Genomic DNA, 22,603 nt, shown 5'->3' on the forward strand with positions numbered 1-22,603 from the left:
TAAAAGCATTTTTTGCATTTCAAATATTTATGTGAGACCTGTAAGGATGGGGGTTTCTGCCTTGTCCCCTGCACCCAGGGTTTTACACTAACTTTTTCCACTGGCGGCACTGGGGCTACCAACCTTTTCAGTTGGTGGCACCAGCACATGATTAAGTCGCACAATTTTTTAAAATAAATATAATAATTGATAATGACCTGGCCTGTGTCCCATAGTTTGCCTGCATTCCAAACAGAACCAGGCTAATAATGACTAGCCATCTTTTTTAATTAGCATGCCCTTGTGTTCTTACATTGATTTGGATAGATTTACTGTAACAGTAAAGAAAATACACTTAAAATAATGTGCGAAATGTATTTATTGCGGATTTCAAAGTTACATATTTTTTTCTGCAAAATCCTCTAGAGCAGGGATGGGTAACTTTTGATGGGGGTGGGAGCCACAAAACAATGGAACTCATGAGGGGCTGCAGTGGCTCGTCGGTCTGCGTACCCACATCCATCCCCCCCACCTTGCGAGCAAAAATGTTAGCGGCCCTCCTCGTGATAGGAATACATTTTTTTGTTGTTTTAAAGTTAATTTCCTGCAATTCTGCACATTTTGCCATGGGGCATAGAGAAAATGTTGCCGTTTTAAAGCAAGTTTGCTGCAATTTTACACATTATGCCATGGGGCAGAGAGAAATTAGCAGTTTTACAGATAATTTCCTGCAATTCTACAAATTTTGCCATAAGATGGAGGCAAATGTTTTTTATATGATGCCTGATAATAAATGGGCCCCACTCCGGTCGGTAAAGTTTAGATAACTGGCCGCTAGACTAATTTACCAATCTAAAAAATGTTAGCTGACATGGACTAATTGAGTGACCGCTGATGCACAACCAAATTTCATAATTGCACCTTGTGTATTCTTTTATTCTGACTCTTAACAGTAAATTGAGACCCTGACTGAGTTGTGTTAGACTGAATTCAAAATGATTACATATTTTTTTTCTCCCCCATCTACACACAATACCCCATAATGACAAAGTGAAAAAAGTACAGAAATATCTAATTTACATAGGTATTCACACCCCTTTGCTATGACACTCCAAATTGAGCTCCGGTGCATCCAATTTCCTTTTGATCACTACAACTTGATCGAAGTCCACCTGTGGCAAATTCAATTGTTTGGACTTGATTTAGAAAGAAACACACCTGTCAATACATTGTGTACAAAACATTAGGAACACCTGAGCTGTGTTTGAATACCAATACTAACATACTGTATACTACATACTTAATAAATGTATATACTATTAGTTCATTTTAGTATACTTTCAATGAGCGTGCTAGCACTTCACCTGTCTACCGGAAGTTGATGCTGTTGCTATGCAACCTCTTGTAAGCATAACAAATGACTAGCTAGACATTTTACGATTTTGGGTGTGTTCGTAAATTCAATCTGGAGTGCCAGAGTGCGCAAATCCAGAGCGTTGTCAGATTGTCCGTTTGTAAATTTGGAGCATTTCGCTCTCGGGGGGGACTCTGGACGCTCTGGCCGAGAAGTAGGGTTGATCCGAGTGTTCTGACCTCACAACGGCAGTCAAACACCCAAGCTAACTGGCTAACATTGGCTAGCTTTCTAGCTACTTCCAGAGACAAATGAGAGAACACCTCACTGACCATTTTACTCGCCCAAGCAGAGCTGGTTAGGCTGTTTTCATGTTATCCAGAGCATTGGTGACTGTAACTGTGCTGCTGGCAACAATTTAATTACGCTTGTTTTTTGCCAACGTTTACTGACACCTGCCATATTCAACAGGTGTTGAGCATTTGTAAATCCATCAGTTATTCTGCGCCCTAGCACTCACCCTCTGATCCAACAGGTCTCAGATGTGCTCAATGGGATTGAGATCCGGGCTCTTCGCTGGCCATGGCAGAACACTGACATTCCTGTCTTGCAGGAAATCACGCACAGAACGAGCAGTATGGCTGGTGGCATTGTCATGCTGGAGGGTCATGTCAGGATGAGCCTGCAGGAAGGGTACCACATGAGGGAAGGGGATGTCTTCCCTGTAACGCACAGCGTTGAGATTGCCTGCAATGACAACAAACTCAGTCCGATGATGCTGTGACACACCGCCCCAGACCATGACGGACCCTCCACCTCCAAATCGATCCCACTCCAGAGTACAGGCCTCGGTGTAACGCTCATTCCTTCGACGATAAACGCAAATCCGACCATCACCCCTGGTGAGACAAAACCGCGACTCGTCAGTGAAGAGCACTTTTTGCCAGTCCTGTCTGGTCCAGCGACGGTGGGTTTGTGCCCATAGGCGACGTTGTTGCCGGTGATGTCTGGTGAGGACCTGCCTTACAACAGGCCTACAAGCCCTCCGTCCAGCCTCTGTCCGCAATAGGCTGAGAGTCTGAACACTGATGGAGGGATTGTGCGTTCCTGGTGTAACTCGGGTAGTTGTTGTTGCCATCCTGTACCTGTCCCACAGGTGTGATGTTCAGATGTACCGATCCTGTCCAGGTGTTGTTACACGTGGTCTGCCACTGCGAGGACGATCAGCTGTCCGTCCTGTCTCCCTGTAGTGCTGTCTTAGGCGTCTCACAGTACGGACATTGCAATGTTTTGCCTGGCCACATCTGCAGTCCTCATGCGTCCTTGCAGCATCCCTAAGGCACGTTCACGCAGATGAGCAGGGATCCTGGGCATCTTTCTTTTGGTGTTTTTCAGAGTCAGTAGAAAGGCCTCTTTAGTGTCCTAAGTTTTCATAACTGTGACCTTAATTGCCTACCATCTGTAAGCTGTTAGTGTCTTAACGACCGTTTCACAGGTGCATGTTCCTTAATTGTTTATGGTTCATTGAACAAGCATGGGAAACAGTGTTTAAACCCTTTACAATTAAGATCTGTGAAGGTATTTTGATTTTTACAAATTATCTTTGAAAGACAGGGTCCTGAAAAAGGGAGGTTTCTTTTTTTGCTGAGTTTATTTAATATACTGCCTGGCAAGTTCGATGTATTAGTAGCCAACTAACGTTAGGACGGTAACTAGCTAACTGTAATGCTAATGTTATGCGGTTCGTAAGGATAGCGTAGCTAACAAATTCAGAGCCAACATAACGCGTAACATAACTTATTTGAAAAGTCATTATTACATTGCTCAACATTTTCTTAACATTTGTCATAATTAGTCAAAGCAATGAATTTGTATGCGCTCTCGTCAGACTTCGGCTGCATATTTTCCGCCATTTTCTTCAAATCTGAAAATGTTGCGAAGCCACGCCCATTTTCTGAAGAATTGTATTATGGGCCTTAAAAGCACGGAAATAGTGTACACTGCTTGTATACTTTGTATTTTGGTGAATTTAGTACCCTTTCCATAAGACTGACCAGGTGAATCCATTATTGATGTCACCTGTTAAATCCACTTCAATCAGTGTAGATGAAGGGGAGGAGACTGGTTAAAGAAGGATTTTTAAGCCTTGAGACAATTGAGACATGGATTGTGTATGTGTGCCATTCAGAGGGTGAATGGGCAAGAAAATATTTAAGTGCCTTTGGATGGGGTATGGTAGTAGGTGCCAGGCGCCACCGGTTTGAGTGTGTCAAGAACTGCAACGCAGCTGGGTTTTTCACACACAACAGTTTCCCGTGTGTATAAAGAATGGCCCACCACCAATGTTCCCTCTAAGCCAGGGGTGTCAAACTCATTTTAGCTCAGGGGCCACATGGAGGAAAATCTATTCCCAAGTGGGCCGGACCGGAAAAATCATGGTGTATATATAACTTAAAAACAACAACTTCAGATTGTTTTCTTTGTTTTAATACGATCAACATACAACATAAAGCTGGAGCATGAGGACAGTGTGTCCAAAATAGTACAAGCACAACATCACTATTAATCATAAAACACGTCAAGTTTATTTGAAAATTCTAAAGAAAAAGAACACACAAACACACTGCCTCAGTGATTAACAGAACTGTTTCACAGATCACAGAACTATATCAGGGTGTCATTTCTCAGGCAGAAATGTAGATAAAAATAATGAAATCCTGTTCCCCAAACAAGTGCAAGAACCACAGAGTCAAGAATAGGTTAAATATACAAATAAAATCAATTAAAAACAATAGCACATCAACATAAAAACATAAAGCTGGAGCCTGAGGACAGTGTCCAAAAGCACAACATCACTATTAATCATAAAACACCTCAAGTTATTTGAAAGTTCTGAGGACAAAGAACACACAAACACACAATGCCTCAGTGATTAACAGAACTGTTTCACAGATCACAGAACTATATCAGGGTGTCATTTCTCAGGCAGAAATGTAGATAAAAATAATGAAATCCTGTTCCCCAAACAAGTGCAAGAACCACAGAGTCAAGAATAGGTTAAATATACAAATAAAATAAAATCAATTAAAAACAATAGCACATCAACATAAAAACATATAAACATAAATCTGAAAGTGTTGCTCAAACTCCCGTAACAGTCCCGTTATTTTATCTTTGAACCGCTTCATGTCTGCCACATGTTGGGTCGCGCACACATTTTTCAGACAGGGGAAGTGAGCTGCATCACCACCGGCAAGTTGCGTCTCCCACAATGACAGCTTCAACTTGAAAGAACGTATGCTGTCATAATACTGCGTGACAACTTTGTTGCGCCCTTGCAGCTGTTTGTTCAAGTTATTCAGGTGCTCTGTAACATCCACCATAAATGCAAGGTCCTGCATCCATTCTGCGGAATGAAATTCTAACACTGGTTTGCCCTTTTCTTCCATGAACTGTTCAATTTCTTCTCGTAAATCAAAGAAACGCCTCAGCACAGCACCTCGGCTTAACCATCTTACCTCAGTGTGGTATGGCAGGCCATAGATGTGGTCTTTCTCTCTGAGAAGGCTGTCAAACTGACGGTGATTCAGGCTTCTGGATCGGATGAAATTAACAGTTTGGATGACCACCTTCATGACGTTATCCATCTTTAATGACTTGCAACACAAAGCCTCCTGGTGCAAAATACAGTGAAAAGTCAAAAAATCACGTCCTCCATTTGCAGATTGCACTTTCTCTCTGAACTTTGTCACAACGCCTGCTTTTTTCCCGATCATTGAGGGCGCACCATCTGTAGCCAGGCTGACAGCGCGGGACCAGTCCACTCCGACCCTGTCCAGCGCGCCCGACGAGTGCGGTAAAAATATCAGCTGCTGTCGTTGTATCTGTCATCGGCACCAACTCCACGAACTCCTCGGTGACGGTCAATGTGTCATCAACTCCGCGGATGAAAATGGCCAGTTGTGCAACATCTGTAATGTCCGTGCTTTCATCAATTGCAACCGAAAACGCAATAAATGACTTTACTTTTTGCTTCAACTGGCTGTCCAAATCCACTGAAAGATCGGAAATCCTGTCTGCAACTGTGTTTCTTGTCAGGCTGATATTTGCAAAAGCCTGCCGCTTTTCAGGGCACACAATCTCCGCTGCCTTCATCATGCATGTTTTTACAAATTCACCCTCACTAAATGGTTTTGAAGCCACTGCGATTTCATTAGCAATGAGGTAGCTAGCTTTCACTGCAGCGTCACTGATGTCTCGGCTGTGAGTAAACACAGACTGCTGTTTCTTCAGACCCGCCAACAGTTCATTCACCTTCTCTCATCTCCGCTGTCCTTGAAAGTTGTCATATTTGTCGGCATGAAGACTCACATAGTGGCGACGAAGGTTATATTCTTTCAGCACTGCAACATGCTCTGAACACACCAAACATACAGCTTTCCCATTCAATTCAGTGAATAAATAGGATGACAATTTTTCTTGGAACACTCTGCACTCTGCGTCCACTTTTCTCTTTTTTGACAGAGACATATTGGGGCAATGAGGGTGCCAAAGCACATAATGTTAAAAGTAGAAGCCGTAATAAATATCGTGGGCAAAACAAAGTAGCTCATTGGCTGCACGTGCTTGACCTACTTGCTCTGCCCCGGTATAAACAGTTTGCTTGCTTAACACAATTGCTATTGCGCCATCCAGTGGACGCAATTGGAACAGCAGTTTATTTTATTGAAAAATTGCAGCGCATTTTTATACTTTACAAAATTATAAAAAATAAATATATATATATATATATATATATATTTTTTTTTATCATCTCGCGGGCCGGATTAAACCCGTTTGCGGGCCTGATCCGGCACGCGGGCCGGACGTTTGACACCCCTGCTCTAAGCTGTGCGCGGGCGTGCAGTAGCACCGAAACTGCTGCGCACCTCCCCAGGACTGCCTTGCAGAAGAAATATCAGCCCACAGAGAGAAGCACAAGATTGAACTTCACTCAACTTTCTAGAGCAGTGGTCACCAACCGGTCGATCGCGAAGGTACAAACTCTGCCTCCCCAGCGGGCCCGGAGAGCAAATCAAGTGCACTATAGGACTACCGCTGGCCAATCGGATGGCTCAGATTACCGTATCTGCAGTAATGTAGCGGGCATAAAAGAAAGAGACTTCAAAATGTTTAAAACCATGACTAGAGAGAGACTGTCAATGAATACAGCGAAGAGCTGCTGTTTTTATGAGTGAGTTTAAGTTCTTACTCAGCACTGTCAACACTTTGTATTCAATACTTTTTTATAAGCCATAAAATGTGCGTTTTTACTATTTCCATTCAGCGCTACAACAAGCACTGCAGCAGTAATGAATGAGTAGGAAAGTGTATCTATAGGCTTATGTTGTTGTTATTATTAGCGGCTTGGGTCTTTTTTAATATCAAGGAATATTTCACTTTCTCTGTTCATAGGAGTAACAACATGAATTTGTGCATGAGGTAGAAATAATGCGGTGTGACTCGAGTTTCACCATCAGCTGGAAGACAGTGTCCCTTTTTGGTCAGTGTCAGTAGGGGAAAGGGATCGTAGAGGGATGTTGAGAGGCGGACCCTCAGATGCAGGCACCATCAGCCCAGTAAAAGAAAAAACAAATTATTTAAATGTAATACAACAACGGATCTATTACCGGTGTGATCATATAGCTGACCTCAAATAATAATAATAAATAATAAGTCCTGTGTAGCTCAGTTGGTAGAGCATGGCGTTTGCAACTCCATGGTTGTGGGTTCGATTGCCACAGGGGGACAGTATGAAAATGTATGCATTCACTAACTGTAAGTCGCTCTGGATAAGAGCGTCTGCTAAATTACTAAAATGTTATTATTATTATTATTATTAACATTTTATTTTTATAATGGCCTGAACAACAAAACATTGGCAGGGCAATTCAAGTTCTCAGCTTGGTTGGTGACCAATGTTCCCTCTAATTTTGTTGGGCAGTGAGCAAATTTCAGGTCTGCTGAGCGCAAACTTCAACTTTGTGAAAATTCTGTGCAACTTCCAGTGCACGTTTACTGTGAACACTGAGGCTGTACCCGCTTTAAGTTAGTTTTAACAGTGGCAAAGTAGGCTACTGTGGCTGTTTTGATCATAATGTAGCCTACCAGAGTGGCTACATGACAAAAAGACTCCACTATGCAAGTAACCAGTTCACTGTACCGTTTACACCTTCTGTGCATGTGACAAATAAACTTAGATTTTATTTGATATAGTGTGTGTTTACCATCTCTGGTAATGTGAAGAACAACATGACCAGCACCGAAGTCAAATTAGGATATAATGTTAGGCCAACGAGGCAGTGTCCAAGTTGTAGAATTCCCTGCTTTTATTTTGTCCCACTCACAACCGTAAGCTATTTTCTGTAATTAGCTCGCCATTAACTTGTAAATAATGATCTTGTTGTGAGTTTATTTTCCTGTAATAATGAATACAAATTAGCTTAAGTTAAGACGTTGTCAGCTATATGATATGGTCATTATTTGAACTGGCTAGCCAGTTCTAACTAACAAGCTAGAAACTAACCAAAACATTGTTTAGAAAGTTGCTTTTAGTTGCCTGGTTTGCTAGATTGACATACACTACCAGTCAAAAGTTTGGACACACCTACACATTCAAGGGTTTTTCTTAATTTTTACAATTTGTATTTACTGTGTAGAATAATCGTGAAGACATCAGAACTATGAAATAACACACATGGAATCATGTATAATAATAATATTATTATATCCAAAGCGACTTAGTCATGTGTGCATACATTTTTACGTATGGGTGGTCCCGGGGATTGAACCCACTACCCTGGCGTTACAAGCGCCATGCTCTACCAATTGAGCTACAGAGGACCAAAAAAAGTGTTAAACAAATCAAAATATATTTCAATAGCCACCCTTGATAACAGCTTTGACTTGTATGGCAAGCCCTGACACACACACACACACACACACACACACACACACACACACACAGGCATTCCTGTGCTGTTGTTGCCTCTTCAGAAAGTTGCTTTATTTTTGGGCAATTGCACATTACTGTTTGAATAAATCATGATAAAAAAAATATATATATAATGTGACCAGGTACATTTGTTTTCACTGGCACCCTTGCGACCAATTTAAAAATGTCTGTCTCACTGCCAAGTCAAACGGTCGCAAATGCGACTGTTTTGATCACAGTATCGAATCCTGCCCTCACCCCCCATACACAACACATACACATTTTCAGTCGGGACTGTTCTGGGTCAGTGTGTTGTTGTAGGCTATAGTAGGGAAAAGACGCCTGCCATAAAAAATAAAATTGTAGGCATATCCTTTCTGGAGTAGTCTAGATTTTGATCAAAAGTTACATCTTCATGACTGGAATGGAGAGCATACAAGTCCTATTTGAATTGCAATTCTCAACCGGGTTTGTCTTAACCCAGTGGTGGCATTTGTGCTTTAATGGCCACTTCCCTGGCTTTGGCTGGCAGCACTGGCACTGGGCAGTGAGTGGGAAGGCTGGGTGAGTGGGTTTAGGAAATGAAAGGAGGGTTTGATCAGCCTCTCCAGTCCTCTCTGTCCATTCATTGTGTTTGTGGGACTGAACCTATTGATTGTGCGAGTCTCCCCTAAAGAACGATTATGTGAGGGAAGATTGTATTCGACGGGGACATCTCCGGGTAGGTGGAGCATAGACCTCCAAACACCAAGACTGGAGGAGGGTGACTAACTGTAGATAACATTACTGAAGATTACATTATTGAGGATGAATCAGAAATGCTGCTATTGTCACATTTTGGACTAGTGCTGAAGACCTTAAGCTAGAGCTCGGCAATATCTCGATTTATTTTAATTTTATGTTTTCTCTAAATAATCTTTGTTGTACCATTTTTAAAGATCAAAATCATTAAATTTCAAACAGTCAGCAATGTGGCGCAGCGGTCTAAGGCACTGCATCTCAGTGCTTGAGGCGTCACTACAGACCCCCTGGTTCGATTCCAGGCTGTATCACAACCGGCCGTGATTGGGAGTCCCATAGGGCGGCGCACAATTGGCCCAGCGTCGTCCGGGTTTGGCCGGTGTAGGCCGTCATTGTAAATAAGAACAAATTCTTAACTGACTTGCCTAGTTAAATAAAGGTTTAAAAAAAAAATCTGGGTTGTGAAATTATACCTAGGCTAATTATAATCCTTCCACAATCATAATACCAACTAATCATTTAATAATAGTTTGACCTGCTTTTTTTTTTGTTGCAGTAATCACTGATCTGGCTTTCAAATCTGGCTTTTGAAAATTCAATTTTTTGTTCCGAATTTAACCAGAGCCATGATTAGCACAAGCACGTGGGCTTGTGCTATTCACTAGCACAAGCCCATGTGCTAGTGAGTAGCCAGCTAATCTTTTATATTTCAAGTTTAGCCAACTTGGATCTATTTGCTAGCTAACAAGGCAGGACAGTTGAATTGTTATAGGGAAACCGAAAAAAAAATTATACTTCATATTCATCTCCAGCACCACCCCAACATCAACATATGTGACAATGGTGAGTTTCTATGTTTGGTTGATGACGTCATTGGAAACACATAGAAAGATAGGTGTTTCCAATGTCATCAACAAATTAGTAGGCAATGCCTACTCACAATTGGTCAAAATCACACGATGTCATTGGAAACACTTACCTTCCCCTCTTCTTTTACTACAAAACATAGAAATGCACAATGTTGATGTTGGGGTGGTGCTGGAGATGAATATGAAGTTAATTTTTTTATTTTTTATGTCCCGTTATGAACACAGCCTTCTGTGTCTCCAACTTGTTCAACAGCATGTTAGCCTGTCCTTTTTTAATGTTGAAATCAAGTGGCCTACCTCATTTCTCAAAATGAGAATGAGTTGCCAATTCCTTATATAATTGTTTTATGCTTATTGCACATTTATAAAACAGTAGACGGCTAATATATCTTCGGCTAAAATTCTGCTAGCGGTACTTGGTACCGCAATGCCGCGTGCGACAAACTGAACATTCATTTCCCAGAATCAATGTTCATTGATACTCTCGTTTTAGTAGTGTCTGTTCTGCGTGCAATTTGAGTAGTTGAGACAAAAAAAAGGGTATTGTTAGAAAGGTTAACTTCGCTATTACAGTGAAATGTCTCAATGTGTTTCGGTGGACCAAACCTCAAATGCACATAGCAAGTTGAAACCGCTTGTGATGCTCCGAGCCTCTCTTCTAATCCCTTCTACTAAGTATCAAGAGGCTAAATATGCTATCTCTGGCCCGGGTCAAAAGGCAAAGGGATTACAATAAGCTAGAGCACACATTTAGAGGCTGTCCCAGCTAATGCAATGCTGAAGAGGGCTCCAGGTGACATTACACACTTCACTTCATGTCCTTAATGATGGATATGACTGGCATTTATGTCCAGTCTTCCAATCCGACCCCAAACGGCTTTACTGGAGTGGTAGAGATGTTATGGCCCAGTGTCATCAAGCTAGAGACATGGCATTGACTGTTACCAATGGCAATAACCGCTGTGAATGGGTGGCCATTGAAGGCTAACAGAAGAGTGGAATTGATCCTGCTTTATTGTGGACTGATCGCAGCGGTCGTGACCTGTTTCATATATTCATCGCACTCGTGTGCAGTCAGTCAGCGATGGCAGAGCTACACAGTATTCCCCTGTGCGTGGGTTGTGTCTAGCAGACCAGCTCAGCCCTGTTCTGACTGAGACCATGTGTTTCCCAGGCTGCCTGGCTGTGTGGGGACAGGTGGCCTGGGCAGGGAGGTGGTAGTCTTTGCAGTAACAAGGGCTTTGGGGATTACAGTGTAGTGGTTGGTTGTTTAGCCCAATCACTAAAAAAAGGAAAGGAGGTTGGCGGATTTATTCAATTAATATAATTGATTCTGAAATACTGTAATCAGTCAACGTGTCAACCTGAACTGTCCGTCTTATTTGCATGACCCTTGGTTGGTTGTGTGTGTGGGGGGGGTTGGATGACAGAACAGAAGGCATGTGTGTTGAATGGAAGGAGAGCATGGGGTTTCCCAGCTGTAGGGGCCAGCTGGTGGATGTAGAGTATTGGTCTGTTCTGGAAGGGGTATCTCCATTCACCAGGCAGACACCGGCCCATAGTAACAGCAGACTGAGACTGGGCATCACAAGGGTGCACCAAGATAGAATTGTGAACCACACATTTTAAAGTGCTTTATGTAATAATCCAAGGTGACGCTTAGATAACTAATAAAATTAATATGATCTCTGGTGGATTAATGAAAGTGGATACAAATGGCCCTGCTCAAAACCCCCAGGAACACATGTATTATTATTCATGTATTCACTTACAGACAAGCATATTCTGTAACATATATTCTTTTTCAGAGACCTTTTCTCTCTTGGAAGCATATCTTTATCTACCCTTTGGGGAATTAATTCACTTTGCCTGAAATGTTAGAAACTCGCTCTCACATTCTTTCTCCCCCTTTCTCTGATAGGTACAATGGCTCCCTCCCCAACGGAGACCGGGGCAGAAGGAAAAGCCGCTTTGCCCTATACAAGAGAACCAAAGCCAACGGCGTTAAACCCAGCACCGTCCATATTCTCAACACGCCACAGGCCAGCAAGGTAAACCAGGAACCTAGCCTACCCACATATTCATGACCAAACTAAGTAATTGGTGGATGAAGACTGAGTTCTCATGAATATGTTATTACCCCTCTTAGCAAATTGATTGTCATTCGTGCAAACAGAATGAGCACCAACACTGAATTTGACTCTTTGACTTTTTAACACACAACATGTTTTTCATGTATCTAACTTGAAATCCCAGTCAAGAAAATATTGTTGCTCTATTGATGGATCTGACATTTACTACACAAAATCTGCAGGCTGCAGCCAGACCTCCTAGCTTTGCTATGTGCGGTGTCTGCCAGAAAACTGCCCAGTCCAGTACAACATGTCTGTCCTCTTGCATTCCTACATTTGGTATCCTAGCAAAGTCAGCTAAACAAGCTTGACGGCCTGCTGCTGACGTCTGCAGTTTTTAGAAGCACACGTTTTCAAAGCACTTCTCCTTTTTGTATTTGGGCCTTCTGGCTTAAGGCCCTTTAGTCTGTGTTAGTCTCCCACCCTGTAGTCTGACAGTCTGCTAGCTCTTCTCACTGGGAGAAGAGGGTTAGGAGATAGCTGATAAAGGCTGTGTCATCTCTGACTGCCTGTTCAGTGAACTGTACTGCGCTCTGCTCTGTCTGCTGTTTCACGACACACCACATTAGTATGAATTAGGTTTATGTAAGAGGTCATGTACAGCCTGTTATATAGTGATGGAGCTTTATTAACCCCAACACCTTCACCTCCCCTTTCCTCTGCCACCCTGGTATCAGGGCCTGGATTAAACTTGGTTTAGTGCGGTGAAGTGAGGAGGAAGTTGTTGCAGTTGGCTGACTTTCCGCTCACAGCTGTACACACATAGATGAAAATAGCTGTTCCTTCTGAGGCAGGCAAGAAAGGGAACCTCATTTTGAGATTCTGCCTTTTGTAGCCTACCAATGTTGTCAGTGATTTTAATTCACCATAGTCCTACATGCGGTAAAGAGATCAATGAAACGCAGACTGTGGGTGGAAGAAAAAGGGCGCTGTCATTGGCGCACAGAAAGAAAATCTGATATTCGTCATCCGTCATGAGTTTTGAGTTCAAACAGGCCCTCTGTGGTTATTAAAATCTGATTTGGATATAAACTATGTATACAAAAGTATGTGGACACCCTTCAAATGAGTGGAATCGGCTCTTTCAGCTACACCCGTTGCTGACAGGTGTATAAAATCGAGCACACAGCCATGCAATCTCCATAGTCAAACATTGGCAGTAGAATGGCCTTACTGAAGAGCTCAGTGACTTTCAACCGTCATAGGATGCCACCTTTCCAACAAGTCAGTTCGTCAAATTTCTGCCCTGCTAGAGCTGCCCCGGTCAACTGTAAGTGCTGTTATTGTGAAGTGGAAATGACTCGGAACAACAACGGCTCACACGTGAAATGGTAGGCCACACAAGCTCACAGAACAGGACCGCCGAGTGCACAAGAACTGTTCATCGGCACGGGAGCTTCAATAAATTGGTTTCCATGGCCGAGCAGCCGCACACAAGCCTAAGATTACCATGCGCAATGCTAAGCGTCTGCTGGAGTGGTGTAAAGCTCGACGCCATTGGACTCTGGGGCAGTGGAAACGCGTTCTCTGGAGTAATGAATCACGGTGGAGGAGGAATAATGGGCTGGGGCTGTTTTTCATGGTTTGGGCTAGGCCCCTTAGTTCCAGTGAAGGGAAATCTTAACGCTACAGCATACAATGACAGTCTAGACGATTCTGTGCGTCCAACTTTGTGGCAACAGTTTGGGGAAGGCCCTCTCCTGTTTCAGCATGACAATGCCCCCGTGTACAAAGCGAGGTCCATAAAGAAATGGTTTGTCGATCGGTGTGGAAGAACTTGACTGGCCTGCACAGAGCCCTGACCTCAACCAAATCGAACACATTTACATTACATTTTAGTCATTTAGCAGATGCTCTTATCCAGAGCAACTTACAGGAGCAATTAGGGTTAAGTGCCTTGCTCAAGGGCACATCGACAGATTTTCCACCTAGTCGGCTCAGGGATTAGAACCAGCGACCTTTCGGTTACTGGCACAACGCTCTTAACCACTAAGCTACCTGCCGCCCCACCTTTGGGATGAATTGGAATGCCAACTGCGAGCCAGGCCTAATCGCCCAACATCAGTGCCCGACCTCACTAATGCTCTTGTGGCTGAATGGAAGCAAGTCCCTGCAGCAACGTTCTAACATCTAGTGGAAAGCCTTCCCAGAAGAGTGGAGGCTGTTATAGCAGCAAAGGGGGGACCAACTCCATATTAATGGCCATGATTTTGGAATGAGATGTTCGACAAGCAGTTGTCCACATACTTTAGGTCATGTAGTGTATTTGGCTGTTTTCGCAGCATAATATTTAGAAATAGTCCTTTTCGGAGTTAGAAGAAATGAGTGCTAAATGCTAACTCCCCATTCGTATAAGCTTGTAACATACTGTAGCTAGCCATATACAGTGCATTCGGAAAGTATTTAGACCCCTTGACTTTTTACACATTTCGTTACAGGTTAATTCTAAAATTGATTAAATTGTTTTTTCCCCCTCATCAATCTACACACAATACCTCATAATGACAAAGCAAAAACGTTTTTTTGAAATGTTTGCAAATGTATTAAAAATAAGAAACGGAAATCACATTTCCATGAGTATTCAGACCCTTTACTCAGCACTTTGTTGAAGCACCTTTGGCAGCGATTACAGCCTTGAGTCTTCTTGGGTATGATGCTACAAGCTTGGCACACCTGTATTTTGGGAGTTTCTCTCATTCTTCTCTGCAGATCCTCTCAAGCTCTGTCAGGTTGGATGGGGAGTGTTGCTGCACAGCTATTTTCAGGTCTCTACAGAGATGTTCGATCGGGTTCAAGTCCAGGCTCTGGCTAGGCCAATCAAGGATATTCAGAGACTTGTCCCGAAGCCACTCCTGCATTGTCTTGGCTGTGTGCTTCGGGTTGTTGTCCTGTTGGAAGGCGAACCTTCGCCCCAGTCTGAGAACCTGCTCCAGAGCGCTCAGGAGAAGGATCTCTCTGTACTTTACTCCGTTCATCTTTCCCTCGATCCTGACTAGTCTCCAAGTCCCTGCCGCTGAATAACATCCCCACAGCATGATGCTGCCCCACCATGCTTTACCGTAGGGATGGTGCCAGGTTTCCTCAAGACGTGACGCTTGGCATTCAGGCCAAAGAGTTCAATCTTGGTTTCATCAGACCAGATAATCTTGTTTCTCATGGTCTGAGAGTCCTTTAAGGTGCCTTTTGGCAAACTCCAAGCGGGCTGTCGTGCCTTTTACTGAGGAGTGGCTTCCGTCTTGCCACTACCATAAAGGCCTGATTGGTGGAGTGCTGCAGAGATGGTTGTCCTTCTGGAAGGTTCTCCCATCTCCACAGAGGAACTCTGGAGCGCTGTCAGAGTGACCATAGGGTACTTGGCCAGCTCTAGGAAGAGTCTTGGTGGTTCAAAACTTCTTCCATTTAAGAATGATGGAGGCCATTGTGTTCTTGGGGACCTTCAATGCTGAAGAAATGTTTTGGTACCCTTCCCCAGATCTGTGCCTCGACACAATCCTGTCTCGGAGCTCTACGGACAGTTCCTTCGACCTCATGGGTTGGTTTTTGCTCTGGCATGCACTGTCAACTGTGGGACCTTATATAGACAGGTGTGTGCCTTTCCAAATCATGTCCAATCAAATGAATTTACCACAGGTGGACTCCAATCAAGTTGTAGAAACATCTCAAGGATGATCAATGGAAACAGGATGCACATGAGCTCAATTCCGAGTCTCATAGAAAAGGGTCTGAATACTTATGTAAATACGTATTTCTGTTTTTGTTTTTATAAATATGTAAAAAATTCAAAAAACCTGTTCAGTTTGTCATTATGGGGTATTGTGTGTAGATTGATGAAGAAAATGTTTTAATTTAATCCATTTTAGAATACGGCTGTAACATAACAAAATGTGGAAAAAGTAAAGGGGTCAGAATACTTTCCGAATGCACTGTAGAAATCGATGGTGTTACATGAAGCCGTTTTTAAGTGTAATGCAGTTGATTGGTGACTATGACATCCATACAAGCATTATACTCCGATTATTACCCCCAAAAGGGTGTGAAATGCACATAAATATAGGCACATTTTGATGGGGGGCAACATGGAGATTCTGAATATTTCCCGCACGGGGGGCGTGAGTGTTGTTGCCATGGCATTTCCATTGTTTTGATCGAGTCGATTTGATCTACAGTGGGGAAAAAAGTATTTAGTCAGCCACCAATTGTGCAAGTTCTCCCACTTAAAAAGATGAGAGAGGCCTGTAATTTTCATCATAGGTACACGTCAACTATGACAGACAAAATGAGAAAGAATATTCCAGAAAATCACATTGTAGGATTTTTTATGAATTTATTTGCAAATTATGGTGGAAAATAAGTATTTGGTCAATAACAAAAGTTTCTCAATACTTTGTTATATACCCTTTTTTTTGGCAATGACACAGGTCAAACGTTTTCTGTAAGTCTTCACAAGGTTTTCACACACTGTTGCTGTTATTTTGGCCCATTCCTTCATGCAGATCTCCTCTAGAGCAGTGATGTTTTGGGGCTGTCGCTGGGCAACACAGACTTTCAACTCCCTCCAAAGATTTTCTATGGGGTTGAGATCTGGGGACTGGCTAGGCCACTCCAGGACCTTGAAATGCTTCTTACGAAGCCACTCCTTCGTTGCCCGGGCGGTGCGTTTGGGATCATTGTCATGCTGAAAGACCCAGCCACGTTTCATCTTCAATGCCCTTGCTGATGGAAGGAGGTTTTCACTCAAAATCTCACGATACATGGCCCCATTCATTCTTTCCTTTACACGGATCAGTCGTCCTGGTCCCTTTGAAGAAAAACAGCCCCAAAGCATGATGTTTCCACCCCCATGCTTCACAGTAGGTATGGTGTTCTTTGGATGCAACTCAGCATTCTTTGTCCTCCAAACACGACGAGTTGAGTTTTTACCAAAAAATTATATTTTGGTTTCATCTGACCATATGACATTCTCCCAATACTCTTCTGGATCATCCAAATGCACTCTCAGATGGGCATGGACATGTACTGGCTTAAGCAGGGGGACACGTCTGGCACTGCAGGATTTGAGTCCCTGGCGGCGTAGTGTGTTACTGATGGTAGGCTTTGTTACTTTGGTCCCAGCTCTCTGCAGGTCATTCACTAGGTCCCCCCGTGTGGTTCTGGGATTTTTGCTCACCGTTCTTGTGATTATTTTGACCCCACGGGTGAGATCTTGCGCGGAGCCCCAGATCGAGGGAGATTATCAGTGGTCTTGTATGTCTTCCATTTCCTAATAATTGCTCCCACAGTTGATTTCTTCAAACCAAGCTGCTTACCTATTGCAGATTCAGTCTTCCCAGCCTGGTGCAGGTCTACAATTTTGTTTCTGGTGTCCTTTGACAGCTCTTTGGTCTTGGCCATAGTGGAGTTTGGAGTGTGACTGTTTGAGGTTGTGGACAGGTGTCTTTTATACTGATAACAAGTTCAAACAGGTGCCATTAATACAGGTAACGAGTGGAGGACAGAGGAGCCTCTTAAAGAAGAAGTTACAGGTCTGTGAGAGCCAGAAATCTTGCTTGTTTGTAGGTGACCAAATACTTATTTTCCACCATAATTTGCAAATAAATTCATTAAAAATCCTACAATGTGATTTTCTGGATTTTTTCCCTCAATTTGTCTGTCATAGTTGACGTGTACCTATGATGAAAATTACAGGCCTCTCTCATCTTTTTTAAGTGGGAGAACTTGCACAATTGGTGGCTGACTAAATACTTTTTTTCCCCACTGTATTTACCCCATCTATACCTAACGTTCTTGAGCCAGCACTGAGGGTTCTATTTAAAAGCAGAGATGTGAGATGTCCATTGAGAGGGTTACTATTACATATGGATATCCAAGTGTGTACAGTGCCTTGCAAAAGTATTCATCCCCCTTGGAGTTTGTCCTATTTTGTTGCATTACAACCTGTAATTTAAATGGATTTATATTTGGATTGAATGTAATGGACATACACAAAATAGTCCAAATTGGTGAAGTGAAATGAAAAAAATAACTTGTTTCAAATAATTCTAAAAAATAAATAACGGAAAAGTGGTGCGTGCATATGTATTCACCCCCTTTGCTATGAAGCCCCTAAATAAGATCTGGTGCAACCAATTACCTTCAGAAGTCACATAATTAGTTAAATAAAGTCCACCTGTGTGCAATCTAAGTGTCACATGATCTCAGTGTATATATACACCTGTTATGAAAGGCCCCAGAGTCTGCAACACCACTAAGCAAGGGGCACCATGAAGACCAAGGAGCTCTCCAAACAGGTCAAGGACAAAGTTGTGGAGAAGTACCGGACAGGGTTGGGTTATACAAAAATATCCAAAACTTTGAACATGGAGCACCATTAAATCCATTATTAAAAAATAGAAAGAATATGGCACCACAACAAACCTGCCAAGAGAGGGCCACCCACCAAAACTCACAGACCAGGCAAGGAGGGCATTAATCAGAGAGGCAACAAAGAGACCAAAGATAACCCTGAAGGAGCTGCAAAGCTTCACAGCGGAGATTGGAGTATCTGTCCATAGGACCACTTTAAGCCGTACACGCCACATAGCTGGGCTTTACGGAAGAGAGGCCAGAAAAAAGCCATTGCTTAAAGAAAAAAATAAGCAAACACGTTTGGTGTTCGCCAAAAGGCATGTGGGAGACTCCCCAAACATATGGAAGAAGGTACTCTGGTCAGATGAGACTAAAAGTTCGCTTTTTGGCCATCAAGGAAAATGCTAGGTCTGGCGCAAACCCAACACCTCTCATCACCCCGAGAACACCATCCCCACAGTGAAGCATGGTGGTGGCAGCATCATGCTGTGGGGATGTTTTTCATCGGCAGGGACTAGGAAACTGGTCAGAATTAAAGGAATGATGGATGGTGCTAAATACAGGGAAATTCTTGAGGGAAACCTGTTTCAGTCTTCCAGAGATTTGAGACTGGGACGGAGGTTCACCTTCCAGCAGGACAATGACCCTAAGCATACTGCTAAAGCAGCACTTGAGAGGTTTAAGGGGAAACATTTAAATGTCTTGGAATGGCCTAGTCAAAGCCCAGACCTCAATCCAATTGAGAATCTGTGGTATGACTTAAAGATTGCTGTACACCATCGGAACCCATCCAACTTGAAGGAGCTGGAGCAGTTTTGCCTTGAAGAATGGGCAAAAATCCCAGTGGCTTTTGCATTGAATAGATGCTTTATATTCTCAAACTAACAGCAGTGCCTATATGTACTACTATGGCTGACCCTGTTAAACAACACATTTCACTGCACCTATCCAGTGTTTGACAATAAACAGCTAACATCTATGATGTTCTTCCAAACAGACGTGACATGCTGGAGTCATGCTTCTATGCAAATGTTGTTGATCGGTAGGCTAATATAAGGCCCAAATGGAAGGCAAACCGATCTGTGGCACCTAGACTCCACTGATCAGCCAAAATAAGCTCAGTAACTCAATGCATGCGCGCACTGTCATTTGAATATGCATTTAGCTGTGTTGTGAGTAGGCCTATGACATCTTAATTTACCTAGTTTATCAAGAGATTTACCATTCAAATACAATTATTACCATTATGTTATGTAGTTAGATTGGTTAAAACAAAGTCAAATGTATTATTTGATTTTAAAAAATAAGCTTTAATGCATACATGGCTGTCTCTGAGAAATTGTCATAAACATTTTCAAATTTTAATGATATCGAATTATCGGCCTAAAATATTGGCTCATTTAAACGCCACACCCCTAGAACAAATAGTCCCAAATACAGTGGGGGAAAAAAGTATTTAGTCAGCCACCAATTGTGCAAGTTCTCCTACTTAAAAAGATGAGAGAGGCCTGTAATTTTCATCATATGTACACGTCAACTATGACAGACAAATTGAGATTTTTTTTTCCAGAAAATCACATTGTAGGATTTTAAATGAATTTATTTGCAAATTATGGTGGAAAATAAGTATTTGGTCACCTACAAACAAGCAAGATTTCTGGCTCTCACAGACCTGTAACTTCTTCTTTAAGAGGCTCCTCTGTCCTCCACTGCTACCTGTATTAATGGCACCTGTTTGAACTTGTTATCAGTATAAAAGACACCTGTCCACAACCTCAAACAGTCACACTCCAAACTCCACTATGGCCAAGACCAAAGAGCTGTCAAAGGACACCAGAAACAAAATTGTAGACCTGCACCAGGCTGGGAAGACTGAATCTGCAATAGGTAAGCAGCTTGGTTTGAAGAAATCAACTGTGGGAGCAATTATTAGGAAATGGAAGACATACAAGACCACTGATAATCTCCCTCGATCTGGGGCTCCCGCGAAGATCTCACCCCCGTGGGGTCAAAATGATCACAAGAACGGTGAGCAAAAATCCCAGAACCACACGGGGGGACCTAGTGAATGACCTGCAGAGAGCTGGGACCAAAGTAACAAAGCCTACCATCAGTAACACACTATGCCGCCAGGGACTCAAATCCTGCAGTGCCAGACGTGTCCCCCTGCTTAAGCCAGTACATGTCCAGGCCTGTCTGAAGTTTGCTAGAGTGTATTTGGATGATCCAGAAGAGGATTGGGAGAATGTCATATCGTCAGATGAAACCAAAATATAACTTTTTGGTAAAAACTCAACTCGTCGTGTTTGAAGGACAAAGAATGCTGAGTTGCATCCAAAGAACACCATACCTACTGTGAAGCATGGGGGTGGAAACATCATGCTTTGGGGATGTTTTTCTGCAAAGGGACCAGGACGACTGATCCGTGTAAAGGAAAGAATGAATGGGGCCATGTATCATGAGATTTTGAGTGAAAACCTCCTTCCATCAGCAAGGGCATTGAAGATGAAACATGGCTGGGTCTTTCAGCATGACAATGATCCCAAACACACCGCCTGGCAACGAAGGAGTGGCTTCGGAAGAAGCATTTCAAGGTCCTGGAGTGGCCTAGCCAGTCTCCAGATCTCAACCCCATAGAAAATCTTTGGAGGGAGTTGAAAGTCCGTGTTGCCCAGCGACAGCCCCAAAACATCACTGCTCTAGAGGAGATCTGCATGGAGGAATGGGCCAAAATACCAGCAACAGTGTGTGAAAACCTTGTGAAGACTTACAGAAAACGCTTGACCTGTGTCATTGCCAACAAAGGGTATATAACAAAGTATTGAGAAACTTTTGTTATTGACCAAATACTTATTTTCCACCATAATTTGCAAATAAATTCATTAAAAATCCTACAATGTGATTTTCTGGATTTTTTTCTCTCATTTTGTCTGTCATAGTTGACGTGTACCTATGATGACAATTACCGTACAGGCCTCTCATCTTTTTAAGTGGGAGAACTTGCACAATTGGTGGCTGACTAAATACTTTTTTCCCCCACTGTAGGTGACTAAAACTATTTGAATACAGATCTCCGAAAGTAACTTTCTCTTAACTATTAGAATACAGATCTGAGAAAGCAATAGTAAAAAATTATTTTTGAATACAGATCTCAGGAAGTGGAACAGAACATAATCTCCTATGGATCCTGGATAGCAAGGACCATTCACTGAGGCAACACATGGGGCTAGAGGCAGTGCTGTGCCAGCTGTGAATTTTGTGATTTGAAGTTTTTCCTTTCAAGTGACAACTACCAGAATTCAGTGGCTACTGCCCTACAATCGATGAAAACACAGAACACATTTTCAATGTATTGGTATTTGGCTATGTCGTTGTTTTCCAGCTGGCTAGCATGATGCAGCTCAGTTTTCAAAGCGTAGGCAGTTTTTTGCTGGAATCTGCACCTTTTACTAGAGCAGCGTTTCCCAAACTCGGTCATCAGGAACCCAACGGGTGCACGTTTTGTTTTTTGCCCTAACACTACACAGCTGATTCAAATTATCAAAGCTTGATGATTAGTTGATTATTTGAATCAGCTGTGTAATGCTGGGGCAAAAACCAAAATGTGCACCCCTTGGGATCCCGTGGACCAAGTTTGGGAAACCCTGTATTAGAGTGTAACAGTTTTTCCATAAAAAAAAAAAAAAAGGTATTTCTGGTGCTCCTAAATTTTATGTGGACATTAATGTTCTTTCCTAAAATTTAAGAAATCACCTTTGAGTATATTTTGTTAGGGCTGATTTAAGCACAATCCATACCCAAAATGTTTTTCATTCCAGCTATAATAATAAAAATATCGGCAGATATATTGGTTATCGATTAACATTTCCACTCTAAAATCGGTATTGGATCCAAAAATCCCATATCGGTCGAGCTCTACAAACTAACATGATTTTCTACCCACCTTGGCTGTAGTTGATTCAAGCTGGCAGTTTTGGGATATTGAGTGAACTTCCAACATTTTAATAACCATATTTTGTTACTGTTAGCATTCTCAGTAGCACTTAACATTACATTGTTATTGTGCCTGTGTAATACAACTGTAATTACTTTTGGAGCAACATTTTATTAGCATGTTTTTACATAATACTTTGGTAATTGCATTTTAATTGCCCAATGAGCTGAGTTTTTTAAAACTCCTGTACATGAGGAATAGTCACTGTTCCTTATT

General features: G+C 42.4%; 1 protein-coding gene across 2 annotated transcripts in view; it reads left to right on the forward strand.

The window, feature by feature from the left end:
• The window catches only part of LOC121539306 (E3 ubiquitin-protein ligase pellino homolog 2), a 64,808-nt gene that overhangs the window by 30,257 nt on the left and 11,948 nt on the right, over positions 1–22,603 (forward strand). For both annotated transcript variants that reach the window (XM_041847693.2, XM_041847694.2), the window contains exon 2: positions 11,838–11,967. In XM_041847693.2, coding sequence (XP_041703627.1) covers positions 11,838–11,967 — 130 coding nt within the window. The remainder of the gene's footprint in view (positions 1–11,837; positions 11,968–22,603) is intronic.

This window comes from Coregonus clupeaformis, chromosome 25 (genome assembly GCF_020615455.1).
Source record: "Coregonus clupeaformis isolate EN_2021a chromosome 25, ASM2061545v1, whole genome shotgun sequence".
In the NCBI taxonomy this organism is placed as follows: Eukaryota; Metazoa; Chordata; class Actinopteri; order Salmoniformes; family Salmonidae; genus Coregonus; species Coregonus clupeaformis.